The 21,356-nt window shown below is 47.9% G+C and overlaps 1 protein-coding gene across 1 annotated transcript in view; it reads left to right on the forward strand.

Moving 5' to 3' along the window:
* The window catches only part of AP1M1 (adaptor related protein complex 1 subunit mu 1), a 30,749-nt gene extending 11,209 nt beyond the window's left edge, over positions 1 to 19,540 (forward strand). The window contains exons 5-12 of the mRNA XM_080673615.1: positions 605 to 752; positions 8,925 to 9,051; positions 9,955 to 10,097; positions 10,579 to 10,650; positions 11,233 to 11,391; positions 17,753 to 17,878; positions 18,457 to 18,532; positions 18,660 to 19,540. Coding sequence (XP_080529741.1) covers positions 605 to 752; positions 8,925 to 9,051; positions 9,955 to 10,097; positions 10,579 to 10,650; positions 11,233 to 11,391; positions 17,753 to 17,878; positions 18,457 to 18,532; positions 18,660 to 18,682 — 874 coding nt within the window. The 3' untranslated portion in view covers positions 18,683 to 19,540. The remainder of the gene's footprint in view (positions 1 to 604; positions 753 to 8,924; positions 9,052 to 9,954; positions 10,098 to 10,578; positions 10,651 to 11,232; positions 11,392 to 17,752; positions 17,879 to 18,456; positions 18,533 to 18,659) is intronic.
* The last annotated feature ends 1,816 nt before the right edge of the window (positions 19,541 to 21,356 follow it).

Consider the following 21,356-nt stretch of genomic DNA (forward strand, 5'->3'; position numbering starts at 1 on the left):
ATTTTCCTGTTACTGGGTCTTTATTTTCTATCCACAAAGGTGCACTAACTGCTTGGTTGTTAGGGTGTCAGTCACCTGTCTTTGTTTTTTTCTGTCACAAAGGAGGCTGTGATAAAATATCTCCTTTTCTGTAATCCTGCTCTTCAAATAATGGCCACTATAGATTAAGCACTTCTTGTGAACTGTGCCCTGTGTGAACACTTAGCATCCACTCGATTCACAATCAGAGGCACTGTCTCCCATTGTACCAGGGAGCAAAAGGACTCTCCGAGAAGCCATGTAACTTGCCCATGTCTCGTACCGGTTGCTCCCCAAGTGGGAGTGGGGTCACCAGGTTACTTTACCAGGGGGTTAATGCCCCTCTGCATGCCAGTAGTGATTTTCCTCACTACCGCTGTTTCCTTGGACCACCCCCCCCTCCGCCAAATGAATGTTCAATGCACATTGTAATGAGTTTTTTGGGCTTTTTGAAATTTAAGATATTCTTGAATTAAACAGCCACAGATGAAACCAGAGCCTGCTTTTTCTGGAGCCTGCTACGGTGAGGGGCTGTTTTCAAGAATGTCGGTGCTTGACTGCCTTAACACTGAGCATGGTCTCACAGGTACATCACTCAGGAAGGCCACAAGCTGGAAACGGGGGCCCCGCGGCCCCCAGCCACTGTCACCAACGCAGTGTCCTGGCGGTCTGAGGGCATCAAGTACCGGAAGAACGAGGTGTTCTTGGACGTCATCGAATCTGTCAACCTCTTGGTAGACTTCTTTTCTTTATTTTTTTAAAATGTTGTCTTCTCCATGATTGTTGTAAAAGCAACTAGACTTTTAAAATTAGCAAAGTCCTGAGAAATATTTAGATTCTGTGTCATCAGCAGGATTCAGTTGGGGCTACTCATTGCAACGTGTTTGTTTTATCTTCATGAGCTTTTGTTCTTACTTGGAATCAAGACATGGACATTGTTTTAGAAAAGAAGAATATATAAAGTTAGAAAGTGAAGGGCTCCATAACCAGAAAGCCCACCTCACTTAAGAATTTGTTCACATCCTTTGTGATTTTATTCTACAGATATATAAACATATGTTGTTTTTCTATAAAAGAGAGCATAAGATGTGGTTCTCCTGCAACTTGTTTTTTTTGTTTTGTTTTGTTTTGGTGGGAGAGGTGTTGTTTTTGTCTTACTGTTTCGTAATCTTTTTTTTCTTTAATTTTATTTTTTAAATTACCATTAGGTAAAGTTGACCTATAAATTTTAGAATATGTACATGTTTGTGTACCCATCATTATCAGGATACCAAACAGTTCCTCACCTCAAAACCTCCCTCTTGCTGCCTCTTGGTAGTTGCATCCTTCTCCCTGTCTCCAACCCCTGGCAACCACTGATCTGTTCTCCATCACTGTAGTTTGGTCTTTCTGAGATTGTCATATGAATGGAATCCTACAGTATGTGACCTACAGTATGAGTCTGGCTTCTTTCAGCATATTGCCTTGAGATTCATCCATGTTGCTGTGTTTATCAAAAGTTTGTTTCTTCTTATATTTTTTTATTTTATATTCTGAACCACAGTATGTTTATCCATTCACCCACTGAAGGACATTGTGCTGTCTCCAGTGTTTGGCATTTGTGAAAAGAGTTGCTATAAACATTTCGTGTACAGGTTTAGATGTGGGCAGAAGTTTTCATTGCTCTAGGGCAAATACCAAGGAGTGGGGTTGCTGGGTCATGTGGTAAGTGCATGTTTAATTTTATAAGAAACTGCCAAACTGCCGAAACGGGTTTGGCTCAGTGGATAGAGCGTCGGCCTGCGGACTGAAGGGTCCCGGGTTCGATTCCGGTCAAGGGCATGTACCTTGGTTGCGGGCACATCCCCAGTGGGAGGTGTGCAGGAGGCAGCTGATCGATGTTTCTCTCTCATCGATGTTTCTAGCTCTCTATCCCTCTCCCTTCCTCTCTGTAAAATATCAATAAAATATATTAAAAAAAAAAAAAAGAAACAAACAAAAAAAAAGAAACTGCCAAACTGTTTTCCAGAAGTAGCCACACCATTTTGCATCCCTACCAGTAGCACAAGAGAGTTCTAGTTGCTTCACACCCTTGATTAGTAGTTTGTTTTTGTCGTCCTACTATGTATGTAGTGGTATCTCATCATGGCTTTAATTTGTATTTCCCGAATGGCTAATGATGATGAACATCTTTTTATGTGCTTCTTTGTCATCCATATAGCCTCTTTGGAGAAGTGTCTCTTCGTGTCTTTTGAGCATTTTTTAACTGGGTTGTTTGTTTTCTGATTATTGAGTTTTCAAAGTTCTTTATGTATTCTGGATATAATTCTTTTGTCAGATAAGTGATTTACAAATATTTTCTCCCAGTCTGTCACTTGTCTTTTCTTTCTCTTGGCAGTATTTTTCACATAGCAAAAGATTTTAATTTTTAGAAAGTCCAATTATCGAGTTCAAAAAATTGATTCTAAATTTTTTTCTTTATAGTTTTACATTTAAATCTATGATCAATTTTGAGTTAAATTTCACGTAAGTTATGAGGTTTATATTGATTCTTTTTGCATATAGCACAGTTTTTTGTAGTTGTTCTAATAATTTTTGAAAAGACTATCATTTCTCCATTGAATTACTTTTGCATTTTTGTCAAAAATCAATTGGTCATATTTATGCAAGACTATTTCTGGGCTATCTGTTCTGTTCCATTGGTTTGTATATTTATCTGTTCCTTTGCCAATACCACTCTGTCTTGGTAACTATAACTTTATAGTAAGTTTGAAAATTAGATAATGTGATTCTCCCAACATCCCTGTTTTTTAAAATTGTTTTAACTACTCAGTTCCTTTGTATAGAATTCTAGGATCAAGTTGTCTGTATATCTACAAAAAATTCTGCTGGGATTTTGATTGGTATTGCGTTAAATAACTATTTAGTTTGGGGAAGAATTGCTATCTTTAAATATACATATATATATATATATATATATATATATATATATATATATATATATATATATATAATTGATTTCAGAGAGGAAGGGAGAGGGAGAGAAAGATAGAGATAGAAACATCAATGATGAGAGAGAATCATTGATTGGCTGCCTCCTGAACGCCCCCTACTGGGGATCAAGCATGTAACCCAGGACCCTTCAGTCCACAGGCTGACGCTCTATCCACTGAGCCAAACCAGCTAGGGCTGATATCTTTTTTAAAAAAATATGCTTTTGATATTTTTAAAGAGGAAGGTAGAGGGATAGAGAGATGGAAACATCCATGAGAGATAAACATTAATTGGCTGCCTCCTGCATGCCCCCTACTGGAGTTTGAGCCCACAACTCAGGCATGTGCCCTGACCAGAATCAAACTGGTTCATGAGTTGATGTTTAACCACTGAGCAACACTGGCCAAGCAAGGATTTATTATATATTTAGCATATTAAGTCTTACAATCCATGAAATAGTATTGTCTCTCTGTATACAAGGTGGGGCAAAAGTAGGCTTACAGTTATGAGTATGTGAAACACAGAATTTATTCTTGTATTACTTATTAATTATTGTATTATTTGCTATACTCACAACTGTAAACTTTTGCCCACCCCCACCCCTAGTGTACTTAGGACATCTTTGATTTCTTTCATCAGCATTTTGTAGTTTTTACCATGTACATGTTTTAGGTATTTCAGTGTTTTGAAGCTATTATAAATTGTATATTTTTACTTTTATTTGGTAGAATTCACCAGTGAAACTATCTGAGCCTGGAGTTTTCTTTTTTTAGCATATTTTTAATTACAAATTTCAATTCTTTAAGTTGGTCCATTTCATCTAAGTCATTGAGTTAATATTCATAGTGTTGTTTATAGTATTCCCTTATCTTTTTAAGTCTGCAGGGTCTCTACTGCTATCCCCTCTTTTATTCCTGATATTGGTAATTTATGTTATCTTATTTCTTTGTCAGTCTTGTTAAGGTTTCATATATTTTATTAATGTTTACAAAGAATCAACATTGATTTTATTGATTTTTTCTTTATTATTTTTGTTTTCAATTTCATTGATTTCTGCTATTATCTGTAGTATTTCTTTCTCCATGATTGGGGTTGATTTTGCTCTTTTTCCAGTTTCTTAAGGTAGAAACTGAAGATATTGATTTGAAACTTTCCTTCTTTTCTAATATAAACATTTAATGCTATAAATTGCTCACTAAGCATTGCTTTAGCTGCATTCCACAATTGGGGATTTTCAGATTCAAATTTTCAAATTTGACTTGGATTATTTAACAAAAATGTATTGGTTAATTTCTAAATGTTTGCAGATTTTTCTTTTATCTTGTCATTGATTTTTAATTTTATCATTGTTTGACAATATACTTTGTAATATCAACTCCTTAAAGTTAGGTTTTGATTTAATGGCCCAGAATATGATCTATCTTCTCACTCTGTTCTCATCATTTTACATTCTTACATGAATATTAGACTTTCTGTTATTGTTCCATGGGTCCCCGAGGTTCTGTTCATTTTATTCCATCATTTTTTCTGTTATTTTAGATTGAATAATTTCCATTGTTCTGTCTTCAAGTTCACTGACCCTTTACAATGTTATCACCATTCTGCTATTGAGCCTATCCAGCAAGTTTTAATTTCAGTTATTGTATTTCTTAGTTCTAAAATTTCCATTTGGTTCTTCTTCCTATCATGTTTCTTTGCTGAGATTTTCTGTTTTAACATTTGTTGCAAGAGTGTTTGCAATAGCTGTTTAAAGTCTTTGTCAGATAACCTCAGTATCTGTACCAGTGTCGGCATCTGTTGATTGTACTTTCCATTTGAGCTGAAATTTTCATGGTTTTTTGTATGCTGAATAATTTTAGATTATATTCTGGAATTTTTGGACATTATATTATAACTAGAATCCCAGTGCACGAAATTTGTGCACTTGGGGGTAGGGGCTGTCCCTCAGCCCAGCCTGCGCCCTCTCGCAGTTGGACACCCTTAGCGCTGCCACAGAGGTGGGAGAGGCTCCCGCCACCACCGCTGCGCTCGCTAGCCGTGAGCCCGGCTTCTGGCTGAGCGGTGCTCCCCCTGTAGGAGTGCACTGACCACCAGGGGGCATCTCCTGTGTTGAGTGTCTGCCCCCTGGTGATCAGTGCATGTCATAGCAACCGGTCGTTCCACTGTTCGGTCAATTTGCATATTAACCTTTTATTATATAGGATATTCTAGTTCTTGTTTAAATTATATGGAAAATGTTGATATTTTTATGTTAGCCAACAGTTGACCTGGTTCATTGTAGGCCATGGTTTCAACCCCCACTCTGTGAGCCATGCATGTCAGTTCAGTTTTCAAAGCCTACAGCCATTTGCAATTTGAGTCTCTTCCAAGAATGCATTGCCCAGTGGTCAGTCAGGGCACTTGGGTTCTCAAAGTCTTTGAAATGCGTGCCCAGTTCTAGAGACATGAACAACTCCTTGGGGTTGCTTTCCTGAACTCCTCACTCTCTGCTATCTGCCCGATACTTTCTAGCAGCCTGGGGCTTCCCTTTTTTATTCTGGGGCCCTAGATCCCCAAACTGTCACACTTGAGCCTGAATCCTGGGCTTGCCCCACCTCTTGGAATAGCAGCTACATGCATTGCCTGGGGCCTGGGACATGAGAGAGCCAAGAAGTGGGGGAAGTGAGGGATTTCGTACTCCCCCTGAGTGGCAGGAAATTCCCTTGAGGCAAAGCTAGAGGTTTCTGAGAGCTCAGTCTGCACCCTAGTGATGCTCACTTCTACTTCCAGGTTCCTCGCACTTTCACATGGGGGAGGGCGCACTGCTCCTTCTTGGGTGCTCCTGGGTCCTCCTGCTGAACTTTCCAGTCTTCCCACATAGTTGCCAGTACCTCATGCCCAGGTTTTGTATTTGAATTTGGTGACAGAGAAAGAATGCAAGCCAACTCCACCTCACCTGCACGCTGCCTGTCTCCTCAATGGAAATTGTCCCACCTCTACTGTTTGGGTGGTCCATGATGACTGGGCCAGTCCCATCATGTGGCTTACTCAGGTATGCCCATTCTGATTATGACAGATGGTGGAGAAATGAGCATGCTCATGCATCCTCAGACATGCATTTTGGACATCTCCCTTACGTGGGCGTGATTTCTGGAGGTTGAGTTCCCAGACGTGGCATTGTTGAGAGAGCTTCCCAAAGAGATGCTCCCAGTGGATTTAATATGACTGTACTTGCCTTCCTTCTCGCTTTAAAAAAAAAAAAATAAATTTATTTTTTCATTGATTTCAGAGAGGAAAGGAGAGGGAGGGAGAGAAAGAAAAGTCAGTGATGAGAGAGAATCATTGATCTACTGGGGATTGAGCCCACAGCCTGGGCATGTGCCCTGACCAGGAATCCAACCATGACCTCCTGGTTCATAGGTCGATGCTCAACCCCTGAGCCACACCAGCCAGTCTGCCTTCTTTCTTTTTAAGCCAAGGGGCAAGATGGTAGCCTTGCTAATAACTATGTTTCCTCCTGCCTGAGACCTTGGTCTGACATTTTGTTGAAACCAAAACATGGTCCATCTGGTTCTGGGAGGAAAAGCAAATCCCAAGAGCACTTTATAACCATCTGCGTGGGAAAGCCTGGAGCGTTCAGCGGGTTTGGGGGTATGTTTGGGGGGCTGTGCCTGAAGAACCCTGTTCCTCCATGCATGGAGGCAGGTATGGACATCTAGGCACGTTAGAATGCCTTATTCCTAAGTGTGTTTGCAGATCTGGCAGCTGAGTCAACATTGGCCTCCAGATTCCGGAAATCTGGATGGAGTGGAGTACTTAGCAGCTGATCTCTCAGCAAACATCTCTGTGCCCACCTGGAGAAGGCACTGGCTTTGGGCCACCTGTCACACCTCAGCTTGAAAAGGCAATTTGTCATGATTGCTGCCCATAGGGCCAAGATTAGCCTCTGGCTTTGTAGCTTTTTGTCTCCACTTCCTGGCCCTCCTTCCCAGCATTCATGACTTCCTGTGTTTAGTTACAGAAGGCCATGCAATCCCAAATCCCCAAGGAGGAAACAGCCCCCCCAGAGAAGGGGACCTAGGGGGCAGTCACAGTCATGGGGAGCACGGAGGGCCATGGATTGAGGCAGGTGGGAGTAGCACCCAGCCAACCTGGAAAGAGAGGACCCACATCGACCGCACTTGCTGAGTGCCTCCTGTCCTCAGGCGCAGTCTCCCTGCTGACCCGGCAGTGAGCATCTTGGCATAGCCCCTCACTAGAGAGGGGATGAGACAGGCAGACAGGCTGGTGAGAGGCAGGGGAAGTGGCAGCTGCTGTGCCCTATGAGGTCAGGGAGCTGCCTGCTAGGGCGAGGACAAGGAGAGGCAGTGTGGCCAGAGTATAGCGAGTGATGGAGCTAGAATCTGTAGGGCCTTCTGTCCTGCTTGGTGCCTTTCTCAGGGTCATCAGCCACTCGGCACCTCAAGTCTCTGCTTCCCTCAGAGGCAAAGGCTTTCATGTGGGCATGTGGTGTTGTTGGGACACTCATGAAAGACTGGACAGAATTTCCTGCTTCTCTGCAGAGATAGGCAGCTCGGGCCCTCCACCATGTGAGTGTGGCTGGCACCTCTGAGGAGTGGCCCCAATGGCCTCAGACTCGCTGTTGGTGTGCATGTGGCCTTGTGCAGAGGGGCACTCTGGGGTGGTGGTCAGGGCTGTGGCCCCAGCACCTGCCAGCTGTTCTGTTCCTTTGGTACATGACTCGCCCCTCTTTGTCTCAGTGTCCTTTTCTCTAAAACGGACTCAAGGAGAATAGCTCCAGCCCTGCTCGGTTGCAGTGGTTAGACGCAGGGGTTCTCAAACTACGGCCCGCGGGCCACATGCGGCCCGCTGAGGACATTAATCCGGCCCGCCGGGTGCTGCTGCCTGTCCTGCTTAGCAGCCGACTCATCCTGGGCCCGCAGTGCGCATAGGAATTTATTCATAGTTTTTTTTTTTTTAAACTATAGTCCGGCCTTCCAATGGTCTGAGGGACAGTGAACTGGCCCCCTGTTTAAAAAGTTTGAGGACCCCTGGTAGAGCATCAGCCCGCACACCACAGGGTCGCAGGTTCAATTCCTGGTCAAGGGCATGTACCTGGGTTTAGGTTCAATCCCTGGCTCCAGTCTGGTTGTGTGCGGGAGGCAACCAATCAATGTGGGAGCCAACCAATTGATATATCTCTCTCACATTGATGTTTCTCTCTCTCCCCCTCCCTCCCTTCCACTTTAGATAGATAGATGATTGATTGATAGATAGATAGACAGACGATAGATAGATAGATAGATAGATAGATAGATAGATAGATAGATGGATGAAGGAGGGTAGCTCCAGTAGCCTCGTCGCACTCTCAGATACCTCCCGGTTGGCATATGAGTTATAGGGTTGCTCATGCCATAGCCCAGCCCCACAGACTGTTGAGGGGTACAAGAGGGCGCCTGGTGCAGAGACACTTTTCGGTCTGTGTGAACACCGATTCCCTCTGTTATTTTGGATCCGTGGTTATCAGACTTCAGGGCAGCCCGGGGGAGCAGGGAGGGTTCAGGGCTTAGGAAGCTCCATCTTTAACGAGCCCTCAGGGATGTGAGCCTGGTGGCCTCCCCACATGGAGGAGCTGCCAGGTCTACTCTGGGGCATTGGGGCTCCTGAGAGGGCATGGTGCATGGGAGAGCCCTGAGACAATATGCCAGGCCCAGGTCACCAGGCTTGTCCATGAGGGAGGAGCTCATGTGGCCCAAGACCTCGAGGGTAAGGCCACAAGTGTCTGCCTCACTGACCCTGGCAGGAAGGCTGGATGGGACGGATGAGGCTCCCCCAGCTCAGGAGACAGTGAGAAGGGCATCAAGAATGGAGGTGGCCGGGAGAGTCCTGCAGCATGGTGGGGGACAGCGGCTGGCGAGCTGGGACCTCCCCTCACACCCGTCCCCTTCCCACAGGTCAGTGCCAACGGCAACGTCCTGCGCAGCGAGATCGTGGGTTCCATCAAGATGCGGGTCTTCCTCTCAGGCATGCCCGAGCTGCGCCTGGGCCTCAACGACAAGGTTCTCTTCGACAACACGGGCCGTGAGTACCAGAGCCACGGGGCTGTGCACAGAACAGTCTCACCCGGCAGCTGTATCCTGGGCTCAAGTTAGAGCTGAGGGGAAGGTCACCTGAGTGAAGGAACATGTTGATCCCAAGCACCTGGAAATATTTTCACACCGTTTACAAGACAGCTATGAAAATTAATTTTAAAAAATTAATGATAACCTAAAATTAATGCGTAATAAATTAATAGGAGGGACCTGGCCTAGAAGTAGAACTTCCTGTGGTGGGACAGGGCCAGAGCAGCCTCAGGGGTCCAGATTGTTGGTGCCTTGTGTTTGCAAACTGGATCACCCACCTCCCGGCTTGCTACAGGCCCAGCAGCAGGAGCAGTGTCCCGCCTGGTCAGTTACATCCACAGCAGCAGTAGTCGGGGCCTCTCAGGCATTCGAATGCCCATCAGGGCAGTTCCTCTCCGGGGCTGGATTTGACCCACACAGCTCTCTGTGGGGTGGAAAACCAAGGCAGGACTCCAGAACCCATGGGGTCAATGGGGCCAGAGCCCTCGGGAGCCCCGAGCCATCAACACACACACACACACACACACACACACACACACACACAGCTGGGTTTGTTAGTCATTCAACAAACATGTCCCAAACAGCCACCCTACCTGGTGACTTGGTGTGAACCAGGCCAACCAGCCCTGCCCTCAGCATGAGCCCAGTGTCTGGACGTGAAGGGGGACCTCCATGTGGGTGAGGAGGGATGGGGGTGGGGTGGAGAGGTTTGTCTCAGAACCAGGTCCCTTTTGGTGTTCGTGGTCCAAGATGCTCTCACAGATTTGGGGCACCTCTGCTCTGCCAGGGGTGGGCCCCAGGCAGTGGGAGCATTGCTGAGAGTGGCCCAGAGGCCTCGGGTTCTTAACCCCTCTTCCCTTAGGCGGCAAAAGCAAGTCAGTGGAGCTGGAGGATGTGAAGTTCCACCAGTGCGTGCGGCTCTCCCGCTTCGAGAATGACCGCACCATCTCCTTCATCCCGCCCGACGGCGAGTTCGAGCTCATGTCCTACCGTCTCAACACCCACGTGAGTGCGCCAGGCTCCTCTCCCCGGAGCTGGCTCTCAGCTTTGGGCAGCAGCCGTGGGGGCTCCATGGTGGGGGTGGATTGGGGGCAGGTCCTGTCTCCTTCCTGTGGTTGGAACAGTCCCTGTCCAGGACGAGGCTCATGTCCATGACGTGACACTCAGGGTGGGCATGAGGACCCTGTGTTTAAAGACCCAAACTTTGGGAGGGGCCAGGCTGCTTTGGCATCACTGCTCCTTCCTGGGACCCCCACCAATGATGGTATCTGCATTTTCACAGAGGCCCTTGGCATCTCCCTACCACCTGGGTCTCTGTGTTCTGGGCTTACCTGGTGCAGCCGGGACTCCTCCTAGGGCCCCAGGCATTGTGTGTCGAGCTCACACCTGGGTGAACGATCCCTTGCCCTGGGCCCCGCCTCCCCTCTGTGAAATAGGGCTTTATAAAACAGCCAGGTGTGAGTGCCCTCTCCACTCTCCCTGACAGGTCAAACCCTTGATATGGATTGAGTCAGTGATTGAAAAGCATTCCCATAGCCGCATCGAGTACATGATTAAGGTGGGTGTTTGTCATGTGGACAGTCAGCCTGGGGGATGGGACAGTCCTTCCTGGTGAGGGTGTTTCTATGTCTCTGGCCTGTCCAGGGCCTTTGGCACAGAGTTCTAACACAAGGTTGGGGCTGCCGTGGGGCTCAGTGACTCCATCCTGGGCAATGAGGCCTGTGGCTGTCATCCTTGCTGCCTCACTGTGAGCTCAGATTCGGGAGTGGGCCGGGGGCACAGAGAGGAGACTCACTGCCCAGGTACTGGGCATGGCCATCATGTCAGTGGCCACATGTCAGGCATCTAGGACCGCAGACCTGGTCCCAGGAGGCCAGGGCTGGGACAGAGGGAGGGATGGGGAGCCCCGAAGGCCAATAGAATAGGAAGGCAGAAACTGAACTTTCAAAATCAAGCATAGGGAGATTCTCGGGGTAAGAGAGGGTGTGAGTAGTGCCTAAGAATGGGCGGGGGTCAGCTTGGTGGAGGGTCCCATAGACCATGCCAAGGGGCACATGGCCCTGTGGGAGGAGGGTGGGTGGGGGCTAAGCTGTCTCACTTTCACCGTTTACAACCTTGACCACGTGGGCCTCTTCTTTAGGCCAAGAGCCAATTCAAGCGGCGGTCAACAGCCAACAATGTGGAGATCCACATCCCTGTGCCCAATGATGCTGACTCACCCAAGTTCAAGACAACGGTGGGGAGTGTCAAGTGGGTCCCTGAAAACAGCGAGATCGTGTGGTCCATCAAGTCCTTCCCAGTAAGCACTGTTCTCAGCGGGGTACCCCCTCCAGACTTCCACCCAAATTCCACATGCTCCCTGTGCCCCAAATAGTGCTGTGGCCTGGCAGCTGTGCCCCCAAACCTTGAGACAGGGCACAGGCTAGGATCCCCACCTGGAGCTCCTGGGTGGGTCAGGACGGAGGGGAGAGCTGAGGAGCTGGCCAGGCAAGGAGGGAAAACTGGAGCCTCTGGGAAAGCAGAGGCTGGCTCAGCCTCGTGGGCCCCTCACCACCTTCCTCTTCAGCATCAGTAAAGTGCCCCCTCTTCCCTCCGTCCCTCCCTCCCTCCATCCCTTTCTCCCTCCCTTCCTTCTCTCCTTCTCTCCGACACTGTGGTGGGAACAGACTGCTTCAAGGCCAGAGCTGCATGGGTCTCGGGAATCCAGCTCCAGGAACATGCAGCACTTTATGCCCTGTGCCAGTTCTGCCCGCTGGTGCGGCTGCCTGGCTTGTGATTAGGATTTTGAGCACTGGAGTCTGGTTTGCAGGGATAGCACCTAGAGAGCCTGGAAGGCGGGTGTGTGCTCCTGATGGTCATTGCTTTCCCACGTTCTCTCTATCTGAACCTCGGTGGGGCTTGAGGACAATCGCAACTGAGTTAAAGAAGTTGGGCATGCAGTCATTCTAGTGCCTTGAATTTTTTTATGTTCACAATTTTCCTCAAATCTATAATTTAACTAGTGGCCCCGTGCACGAAATTCATGCACATTAAAAGGGAATTAATTAGAGGAAATATTTTAATACTGCTTTTTGCCCTTTCTCTATAATAGAAGTGTCAGAGATGAAAGAAAATTAGTAAAATGTATATGAAAATCTCCCTCCTGTCAAAGTCTGGGGCACGCCGCAGAACCCAGAGTCAAGTCCCCCCTCGAAATCACACGAGACCCAGACCCGCCAGTCCCACCCCTGTCAAGCCCCGCAGGGCGGGGGGCGCAGCCTCAGGTCCCCCATCCCTGCACCGGGGTGGGGGGCACAACCTCAGGTCCCGCGTCAAGCCCCGCCGGGCGAGGGGGCGCAGCCTCAGGTCCCCCAGCCCAGCGCCAGGTGGGGTCATGGCCTCAGGTCCCCCGGCCCTGGTGCGAGGGTGTGATGACCATTTGCATATTAGCTCTTTATTATATAAGATTATATAGGATTATGTTACAGAAAATAGAGGGAAAGGAGAAAAAAGACTGTAATCCTGCCACCATAATGCAGCTGCTATTAGGTTTTTGGTGTGTTGCATTCTAATCTTGCTGTGTGTTTTTGTTTGACTTTGTAGAGTGGAGACAATCTGGTGTTCTTTGTTCTTTGTTCTCTCAGCCTCGTATCAGAAGCATTTTCCAGGTCATTGACTATCTTCTTGGTGGTCAGTTTTGTCAGCAACAGAATATTCCATGGAGGGAGTATTAACCATCCTAGATTGTCCACTGTTTCCACTGTTCAAAATAGCATTTATGTTAAAAACCACAGTGGGAAGATAAATCAGAAGATAAGTCACATGGTTAGCTCTAGGGGAGGCAGAGGACATGGCTAAGGGCTAGAAGCCAATCATTGTGGACTGTACCTTATTTTGTAGGCTATGGTTTGTTTCAATCTAATCTTTGAAATTTTCACTTGACTTTGAAACCATTAAAGTGTTTTTCATTAGTATAAAACAAAATTAAATCAAAAAATGGAAAAAGATAAAAGGTGATTCCTAAAAATCAAAAGCCAAATGAACTTACCAGTGTATCAAGTTGAGAAAACCACACAGAGACGGATTACTTCAAGTGGTGTGCCCCAGGGACGAAAAGAACTGCAAAAAACAATCTTAAACATATACATGCATACGTATCCTTCCCCTGTCTTACATTTCTCCATATCACCAATTCAATATATAGTTTGATTCAGGGTTGGCTTTCTTATTTTTAAAAAGTATCTTTTTTATGATTTTTATAGAAAGAGGAAGGGAGAAGGATAGAGAAAGAGAGAAACATAGATGAGAGAGGAACATCATGATCGGCTACCTCCTCCACTGAGAATTGAGCCTGCAACCCGGGCGTGTGCTCTGACTGGGAATCAAACTGGTGACCTATTGGTTCCTTGCTCAACCATTGAACCACACAAGCCAGATGAGGGTTTGCTTTTTAAATTCAGTTTTTTAAATGTGTAAAATCTTCATGTGGTTAAAAAGACAAAACTATTTTTTAAAAAATGAAAAGGGAGAGAAGAAAGGCGCAGAATTCTCATTTCCATCCCTTTCCCCTAAATCTCTCTTCCCATTATGGAAAAGCATTTAACCTTCTGAAGTGTCTTTTGGTACAAAGAAACAAATAAAAATGGGTATATTACTGCTTCTCCTCCTTTCTTACCTGCTTTTTCCCCCCAACCATTTAGGAGAAATGGTTATAGAAGCAGATCCTCCTTGTTCTTTTTTTAGCTGCATAGTGTCCCACTGCGTGGCATTTATTCTGTCTTTATTCAGATACCGCCCCCTCCCCACTGAAGGGCATTTAGGTTTTTGGCAGTCTTTTGGAGACTGCTCTGAGGCTTGACCTTGGGCTTATGTCATTTTATTTATTTGTTGGTTTAGCTTCAACGTTGGTGCCAGAAATGAAATTGCTGGCTCAAAGGTGAAACAGGTCTGAGATTTTGTTGGGCCGTTTCCCACCTCCCTACGTGCTGTTTACATCCCATCAGCACCCGCTCCCAAGCTCCATCAGCAGTTGCCGTGGAGCTTTCAGACATCTGCCAACCTGAGAGCAGACATGGTCTCTCTGTGCCATTTCTCGTATAAACAGGATGAAATGAGGAGTTCACTCATTTGCTTCTAGAGCCTATCCAGTGGCATCTTTCACCTTAGATTTGAGGTCCTTTCAGGGCAAGGTCTGGTAAATGGGATGAGGTACAGTTTTATCTTTTCCAAATGGCTATCCAGCATTTACTAAAAGTCCATCTTTTTCGCAGTGGTTTGAAACACCAGTTGATAACAAATCAGATTTTCAGGCAGCATTAGGTCTCCTTCTGAGTCCTCCTGCATGGAGGCCACATTTTAACTTGGGGCTGTATTCTGTATTAACATCTGGGAGGGCCAGCCCCACCCACCATACACCCCCATGCCTATTGGTTTCGTTTTCCTTTTAAATTTGGGAATCTGCTTGTTTGTACTAAGTTTCTAAGTTAAGTGGGAATAATTAACACCTTTATGAGGCTGTGTTGTCCTTTCCAATAGCTTTGTCCTACTGGCACCTTTGTGCCTTTTAGTAATGTTTTAGCATTTGCCTTGTCTACCTCCAGTGGGCTTTCTCATTGTTAAAAAGTACTTTTATTGAAGTATAACTTGCGGAAAGGTACACAAATGAATTGTGAACAACTCCACTAGTTTTCTCAGAGTGAATATATCTGTGTCTGGAGCCAGGTAAAAGCCACAGGACACTCCACACCCTTCGAGTCTCTGGGACTCACCAACAGTTTTGCTCATTTCTCATTAAGATGATTTTTTAAAAATATGTTTTTATTGAAAAAAAATGTTTTTGTTTTTAGAGAGAGAGAGGGAGGGAAGGAGAGAGAAAGAGGAAAAACATTGATTGGCTGCTTCCTGCATGCACTCTGACCAGGAATTGAACCCGCAACCTTTTGGCGCATTAGAGGATCATCGCTCAACCAACTGAGCCACACTGGCCAGGGCTCATTAAGATGATTTTTAAGCCAATGTTTTGGTAAATGGGGTCTTCTCTTCCATTCTGTCCTTAACAGGTCACTAATATTTGTATGGCAATTTTATGTCCTGGGACCTTACTGGATTTTGGCTTGTGGTAGCTTTTCTTTTGATTCTTATGGGTTTTCAGATCTCCTTTCATATCTTTTGCACCTAGATGCAGTTTTTCTCTTTTCTCTCCTATTCTTTTCCATCTGATGGCTTCTGGCATCTCATTGCTTCTGTCTCCAGGGCCCTTAAGTGGTGATGGAGAGAATGGCCTCTTGCCCTCTACTGGAGACACTTGGTTTCTCCTCCAAGTTCAGTGCAGCTGGGACTGCAGACTCAACCCAGTCCTAGTTGCTGTGGTTTTAGCACAAGTGGGCATCGCATTTAGCCAGCTGCCTTGTCAGTGACCATTTCAGTTCAGATGTGCTCATGGATGGATCTTGAATGATGTATTTGTGCACCCTGGTAAGCTCCACCTGATCGTGGTATCTATTCTTTTTAATATGCCATTGAATTCTGTTGGTTAACATTGTATTTAGGATTTTTGCATTGGTATTCATACCTGAGATTGATTTTTGTTTTTGGTATAGTCTCTATCAGGTGTCAAAGTTATACCCATTTTATAAATTTTCTATCTCCCTTCTCTGTGCTGCAGAAGTGTTTAGCCTTGAGATTGGTTTGAGACAGTTGGTAGGATTTAGTTGTGTGACTATCTGGATGTCTGCTACTTTATCTCTTGGAATGGAATTTGGGCCATTTATAGTTTCTGTTGGAGTCTGTTCGGGTAAATTATATTTTTCTACAAAATTAACCAACTTTTCAGATTTGTATATACAAAGTTATAGAAAGTGGTTCTTTTCCCCCTTCTCTTATAACAGTTACATTTCTTATTTTGTATATTTGTGTCTTCTTTTTCCCTTGATAAGGTTACCTAGTGGTTTGTTTTTTTCAGATTTGCTTTTTAATTTGTTTGTTTTAATATTTTCCCATTTTATAAGTCTTTCATTTTAATTTCTTAGTCTTTTTTGTTCTAATTCTAATTTTCTGAGTTAGATATTTTAATTCGATTATTTTGTTTTTAAATTTGCATTGATGTAAGTATTTAGCCACAGATGTTCCTCTTTAGCTGTGTAACTGACTCGTTATATTTCATATCATCGTTATCCAGACATTCTGTCAGCAAGTAGAGTTGAGTTGTGGTTTTTTGTTTACTTGTTTGGTTGGTTGGTTTTTAATTGCCTGATAGAAGGGCCTTTTGTTTTCCATTTTCTCCATTTCCATTTGGTACATTGAGGTCAAAGAAAGTTATTTGTACTGTTTATACTTTTAGAATTTGTTGAAGTGTTTGTTGTGGGCCAGTATAAGGTCAGAATTTATAAATATCCCATCCCATGTGCACTTGAGAAGAAGTAAAGCCTGTTATTGGGGTAGAGAGTTTGACATATGCGCCCGCGAAGTCTGCATTGTGCTGTGACGGCATTACTGGAAGCTCTGCCTCGCTCTGCTTCCCATCGCATTTCCTGCAGCATCTGCTTTACAGAAGCTGTCCTGACACTTGGATCATAGATACTCATAATTATTATGTCTTCCCCGTGGTTCATAGGGCTGCAGCTTCTAGGATTGTGGCCTGAAATTCTTGCCCTGAACATCTCAGATTTTTGTTCTGGTTATTGTTTTATACACAGGCTGATGGAGCTGATTTTATTATTTATTTTCTGCCTGCTTTGTCTGTTGCCAAGCCCACATTATTCTCCCCTCATTGTCCCAGAGTCGTTAGCACACGTCACCGAGTCGGGCAGAGTACAGTCCCTGCTCTCAAGCTGGCCCTGGCGGCCATGACTGGAGAGTGACCACTCCATACCAGGCAGGGAGGCATGAGCCAGGCGCTGGGAGCCCTGGCTCTGGGGTGGAAGGACAGCCCCTCCTCTGGGGCAGAAGCCTCCCTGTTCAGCAGCCGCTCCTGCTGCCAGAGCCCTGGGGTCAAGGTAGTGTCCCACGTGTGACAAGACCTGCGCTCTTCCCTGCTCCCCGCTGCTCTGGTTGAGATGCACGGGAGCTCAGACAGCCAGTACTCCTCTCGCCAAGACCCCTTGCTCCTCTCGCCAGGACTTGGGTCCCAGTCATTCCCCGCCCTGCTCCGAGCCCTGTCCCTGGTGTCACTGCTCAGCTCTGAGGCCAGAGCCGCCACCCTTGGGGAACAGCTCCTCAGGCAGCCCCAGCCATGGCCTTTTAACTTCTGTTACCTCTCCCTGTCTGCATTCCTCATTTTGACAGTCCCCTCTTGCTCTCCGTAGCCTCCTGACGCTGGGCAGGAGGTGTTAACTTGGACTCTCATCCCCGGCAGCCTGCACCTGCGCTCTTCCCCTCTTCTTCCTTCCCAAGGCCCGTTGGTCTCATTTGCCTCGAAGTGATTAGTCTTCTCTCCCTGGGAGCCTGTGAAACTTGCTCCTGATCCTTAGAATTCAACCATCATGCCCATCATGGCCTTCAGTCCGCCCAATAAGGCTGGTGGGGGCAGTCCTGGAAGACAAGTGTACATGTGTTCAAAGAGCTGGGGTGCCAGGTGTCTGCTGGCCACACAGGGAGGGTTCAGTGGCCAGGCTGGCAGCCTGTGTTCTCCACCTAGGCCGGGGCCTCGGCCTGACCATCCCCACCCTTGTCTGCTTTCCCAGGGCGGCAAGGAGTACCTGATGCGGGCCCACTTTGGCCTGCCCAGTGTGGAGGCTGAGGACAAGGAGGGCAAGCCCCCAATCAGCGTCAAGTTCGAGATCCCCTACTTCACTACCTCCGGCATCCAGGTATGTGCCCAGGCTGCCGGGCCCAGAGCAGACGGGGACAACAGAGACGCAAAGTCCGCTCAGGCCCAGAGGATTGCAGGTGACACACAGCATCACAGCAGCTTAGAAAAGTGTTTCCATCAGGTTGCCACAGCTCTGCCTCCTCCACGGGCAGCCCGGCCCCGACCGAAAGAGGCCTGTACTTGTCTCCTCAGCCCTGCCCTGCGCTCTGCTCCAAGCCCAGGGGTGCATTCGGCCCCCAGAACTGGAGTTTGAGCCTCTAGTGTCCACAGACTTGTCCCTGTGGGGCCCATCTTCCTGGGCACCTCCATGGGAAACCTTTGAGGGGAGGAGAACCCTGGACCCCTCTCCAGGAATCTCTAGAAGCCACACTTGTGAGCACACATCCTGGCTCTTTGTCGCATCTTCTAGAAGCACAACCTAGGTGCGTTGCAGACAGACCAATGCCCTTCACCTCTTCCTCTCACCTCTGTTCACTCACTCATCACAACCTCCCCCACCCAGCCCAGGGGGGTGGTTAAGGGGTCACCAGCAGAGAGCGACATGGCATGCTCAGGGCCCTGGTACCTGTGCCCCAGGTGCGCTACCTGAAGATCATTGAGAAGAGCGGTTACCAGGCCTTGCCGTGGGTCCGTTATATCACTCAAAATGGAGGTACGTGCAGCCCACTGTGGTGGGAAGTGGGGGTGCCAGCTGAGAGGGTCCCTAGTGGCCGAGCAGCTGCCTCCAGGGTGGCTGCCCCTAGGGTGGCATTCATGGACACCTCCCTCCCATCTCCTAGATTACCAGCTCCGGACCCAGTGAGGGGTCAGTGCCCAGCCCCTGGTGCAGGGGCTCCTGGGGAAGCACTAGAAGGCCTGCCAAGCCCGTCAGAAGGAGGACACCCCGACACTGGCCACCATCCTGGCTCTGCCGGGAGACCCCTCCTTCTCCGGACATACCTGCTCTGCCGTCTCCACACTTGTCTCCAAAGCCCCTTCTCCCAGAAGAGGCTCGTCTTCCAGATGTCCTGTCTCCTTGCCCCGAGTCCGCCTGGGGGAGGGAAGCAAAGTCTTTCCCCAGAGGCCACGGGCAGCCTCGGGGCTGAGTCGTCCCAGGCACCAAGAACATCAGAAACTCGCCAGGCTGCTGTGGGGCACGTTTTGGCCACCTTGCCGTTCTGTTGGCCGTGTGTTTCCTGAGTGTCTCTGGGGTTTTGTCTTCTTCCTCGTTGCTGTTTACGTGAACCTTGCTGTCCGCTCCTCCTGCTCCTCGTCCTGAAGCTCTCAGGCAGCACTTAGTGGGGACAGGAGCCCTCCCCCTGGCCTCCTTCCACACTGCGCATCCTCCACTTGGGGCCAGAACCCCCAGCACTTTGGCCCCTTGGGGCTCCTGGCCTGGACCCACAGGCTTTGATGAGGTGCCACCCCAGGGCTAACCTGTGCCACACAGTGCTGTCGCTCAGCCACATCAGTGTTTGTCCCACCTGGGGAGGTGGTGCAGTGAGGGCCACTGGCCTCAGAGGACACAGGTCATCCATATCTGTGCTTGGTCACCCCTCCCCTGTCTGTGTTTGTGTCATAATTAGATTAAATTTCATTAATTAAACCCTGTGTCTGCCTTCCCTCGAATGCACTGGTGGTGCAGATGCCGCCCGGGTCACCAGGGGCAGGTGCAGGGTTCGTGTCAACCTGTGTGTGGCCTTGCGTGTGTCACCAGCTCCCAGCGCCTCTGCCCCGCCCCCAGTGAAGGAGGGACTGGGCAGTCAGTGGACAGCAGAGCCATTGACCTGAACCACCTGAGGGCACACAGGCAAATTCCCTCTCATCCAAGGGATTGTTGTGACCCCCAACCCTCAGACTGCCAACAGCCTGCCCCCATCTCCTCGGCCTGATGCCCTCTCTCAGTATGGGCCTCATCCCAGCAGCATCTGTGTCCCTGGGAGCTCACTAGAAATGCAGATTCATGGGTCCACCCTGACCTGCCAAGGTAGAGTCTGGGACAGGGCCCAGGAGACCAATGAACAGAGTGCAGTGATTTGTATTTGCACTGGAGTTTGAAAACTAATGCCTGGTCCATAGAGAGGATTGTGGCTGCCTGGTCAACAGAGGGAAATGTGGCAGGTGCATGGGCAGCAAGTGCCTTGTCCTCCCACCGCAGGCACCTGCCCTCATGCTCGCTGCTGCTCTAACACTGATGGCCTCCCCCCGCCCCCACCCCCACCGATTTCAAGGGCTGTGCTCCTTTCTCCTGCCATACCACCCAGGTCCCCTTGCAGGTCTACTGGACATCGCCTGAGTGCAATCTTAGCATTCCACCCACTTGGAGTAAAGAACACTGCCCCGGCCCAGGGCTCAGGCCCCAGCACTCTGAGCCACCGTGATGCCTGCCCTTCACTGCCCATGCCCACATCCACAGCAAGCTAAGAGGCCCTGGTCTGATTCCATTTTCCATTCTCACTGCCATTCCTGGAGGCCAAGCCCCAGCCTCTAGAGCCCCCAGGGCTCATCCACAATGCAGAGCAGACGCTCTGCTCCCAGTGATGTTTGGGACAATGTTGCTGGCAAACCCACTATAAATACACAGAAATGCATAAACTAAAGTGAATGTGCACAGCTGAGCCAAGCAAGGGGATATCTGCACGAGCCTAACACGAACCAGGCACCGAAGAAATAGCAAGAGCTGGTTTTCTTGGGAGCCTAGGAATTTGGATTGAAGGGCCAGGTAGTGGGTGGGACTTCGGGCCTGTGGTGGTTGGTGAAATGCCAGGGAGATTCCTACATAGTGACAGTAGGAAGATGGGCTCACTAGAAAAACTGTTGTCTGGTCCTGGGAGACAGGAAGCCCTCTCGACTCTCGGCTGGAGAGCTGGTAGAGAAAAGTCTCCCCTGAAGTAAGGACCAGTTTAGAGCTGAAATGTGCATTGCCCAGATGGTCTGAAGACACCCAAGCCAAGACGATTATAAAAAAACTCTCACCCTAGCTGGTTTGGCTCAGTGGATAGAGCGTCAGCCTGCAGACTGAAGGGGCCCCGGGTTCAATTCCGGTCAAGGGCACATGCCTGGGTTGCAGGCTCAATCCCCAGTAGGAGGTGTGCAGGAGGCAGCCAATCAATGATTCTCTCATCATTGATGTTTCTATTTCTCCCTCTCCCTTCCTCTCTGAAATCAATAAAAATATTTTTAATAAAGTCTCTCCGGCCCAGCTGGTGTGGCTCAGTGGTTGAGCATTGGACTATGAACCAGGAGGTCATGGTTTGATTCCGGTCAGAGCACATGTCCAAGTTGTGGGCTTGATCCCCAGAGGGAGGTCTACAGGAGTCAGCTGATCAATGATTTTCTCTCATCATTTATGTTTCCATCTCTCTCCCTTCCTCTCTAAAATTAATAAAAACCACACAAAAACAGACTCTCCGGAGGGGAGTGACTCCAAGGTTCTCACTCACAGAACCACCCTACACATGAGTGCACATCCAGAAAATTATAAAACGTGGGTGAGA

This window comes from Plecotus auritus (assembly GCF_963455305.1).
Source record: "Plecotus auritus genome assembly, chromosome: 6".
NCBI classification, from domain to species: Eukaryota; Metazoa; Chordata; class Mammalia; order Chiroptera; family Vespertilionidae; genus Plecotus; species Plecotus auritus.